This window comes from Galeopterus variegatus, unplaced genomic scaffold (assembly GCF_000696425.1).
Source record: "Galeopterus variegatus unplaced genomic scaffold, G_variegatus-3.0.2 Scaffold12309, whole genome shotgun sequence".
In the NCBI taxonomy this organism is placed as follows: Eukaryota; Metazoa; Chordata; class Mammalia; order Dermoptera; family Cynocephalidae; genus Galeopterus; species Galeopterus variegatus.
In genome coordinates this window covers 58,038-59,936 of record NW_007738420.1, presented here as the reverse complement: position 1 = coordinate 59,936, position 1,899 = coordinate 58,038, and the positions used below count along the sequence as shown (strand labels likewise).

Sequence of the window (1,899 nt, the reverse complement as noted above, 5' to 3'; positions counted from 1 at the left end):
AAATTGGTTAATGGACACCAGGAATGATTATGAATTGTAATGATGAATAAACTATCTTGATTTGACCATTACACACTGTACACTACTACCGATAGTCAATTTTGCACCCCACAAATATGTATAATCAACTATGCTTCAATAAAAAATAAATGGAAAAAATATTTTTAAAATGTAAAAAAAAACTATAATGAAACAGAAGAATTAACAATTTTGAACATAAATTAAAATTATCAGGTGACATTTTTATAAATTGACCTTTTAAATCAATGTGAAACAAAAAAAGCCAGTGCACTGTAGGTTGCTGAACTCATGACCACTTTATAAAACTATAACATGTTTTTTTCATAAAAACATGTCTGATGTTTAGCTATTGTATGGCCCCTCATTTAGACTGGCTTGATCATTTGTTATACTGATTTCTAAAGTATATAACATGCTCTTGCAAACTTTTAAGTTTTCAGGATGACAAGATATTTAGAGATTAAACTAGTTTCTATCCAATTCCTTTGATCTAACATCTAAGAAGCTAATAGAAAAAAAGTCTTGAATCTTGGACACCTTTGGGCTTCTAGACCTACAGACTTATGTAATTAACTATGAGGGACTTGGGAGTGGAAAATAAAGGTAAGACTTCAAAGACTGAACAGGACCCTTGCAGAAAAATCACAATGAGAAGGCAGGTGGTGCACTTGGCTGCACGTACTCAGAAAGAGCCTGGAAATGTGGAAGGGGCAGGAAAGCTGTTCCAGATGTGATCTGACTCTCTGGAAGCACCTCTGTGAGAGACTGAGGTGGATGTAACCATGTGGCAATAGAGGTAGTGAGAAAACAGAAAAAAAATTCTATGGATTCCATGTGAGGTGTGAGAGAAAATAGAGTCAAATGTAAAGTATTATTTCTCCTGATTCATTACATAGAATGCATGTGTAAAACACAATCCAATAAGATGCAATAAAATGTGAAAACATTTTAAAAACATTTAGGAGAATAAAACGTGGGGGTATACATGTGACAGTCATCCTTGGAGATTATATAAGGCATGTGTTTTCTGCAAACAGACAAGCTGTGTTCAGATCTGGGACCTATGGAAAAAATGGCAGAAACAGCAGAACATGACCAACAAATGCTGGGCTTTACTCTTCCCTGCCTCCCTGCCCATTATGCACTGACTGACCTTGTAGGCTCTGGTTGAGGGTTTCTTCTAATGTCCATGACTCTGCTCCCTGCTCCAACTTGAAGATCACCTCTGATTTGGGAATGTAGCAGCCTGTTAATAAGAAACAACACAGAACTTTGTAAACCTGCTAAGTCAGGTCCTTACAAGAATGACAAGAGCTTGGCTTCAGAAGCTGTGCGATGAAGGGGCCAGTTAGAGACTGATGACATTTACATTCTCCACTCACATTCTCCATAAAATGAAATCTTACCTAAATAGAATTCAACCCTATAAGTGGTTCCTATATTTATCAACAAAGAAGAAAGTGGTGCTCCTAGGACTTACTATGGAGTTTCACTCACCCAACACCACCAGGCTGCTATAGGTCTCCAGCATCACATCCCTGCACAGGCTCCTCTGAGCATCATCCAGGTACTGCCACTCCTCCCAGGTGAAGTCCACAGCCAAATCCTCAAACGACACCAATCCCTGTAATGACACATTTCCCCTCAACTCAAATCATCAGCCCTGGATCACACGACAGGAATCTGGGAGGGCAGGCTTCCATGTGTGTGTGTGTGTCATAGGTGTGTTACATAAGATGTAGCTTCTTTGTACTCTACATGGTGGGAGAAAGAAAAATCACAGAAGACACATTCTGCCTTTGTAATAATTTATGAACTACTAAAAACATGATTATAAAGCTTACCTTATAGGTCTAGCATCATTCTTGTTGCTAGTGA

At 38.2% G+C, this 1,899-nt stretch overlaps 1 protein-coding gene across 2 annotated transcripts in view; it reads right to left on the bottom strand.

Annotated features, from left to right (window-relative positions):
- Positions 1–745: 745 nt before the first annotated feature.
- LOC103611050 (zinc finger protein 39-like) overlaps positions 746–1,899 on the bottom strand; it is an 18,593-nt gene continuing 17,439 nt past the window's right edge. For both annotated transcript variants that reach the window (XR_552271.1, XM_008595085.1), the window contains exons 2-3: positions 1,519–1,645; positions 746–1,267 (exon numbers count right to left, since the gene is read on the bottom strand). Coding sequence is in view for 1 of the 2 variants with exons in the window: in XM_008595085.1 (XP_008593307.1) it covers positions 1,134–1,267; positions 1,519–1,645 (261 nt within the window). In the remaining variant the exon portion in view is untranslated. The remainder of the gene's footprint in view (positions 1,268–1,518; positions 1,646–1,899) is intronic.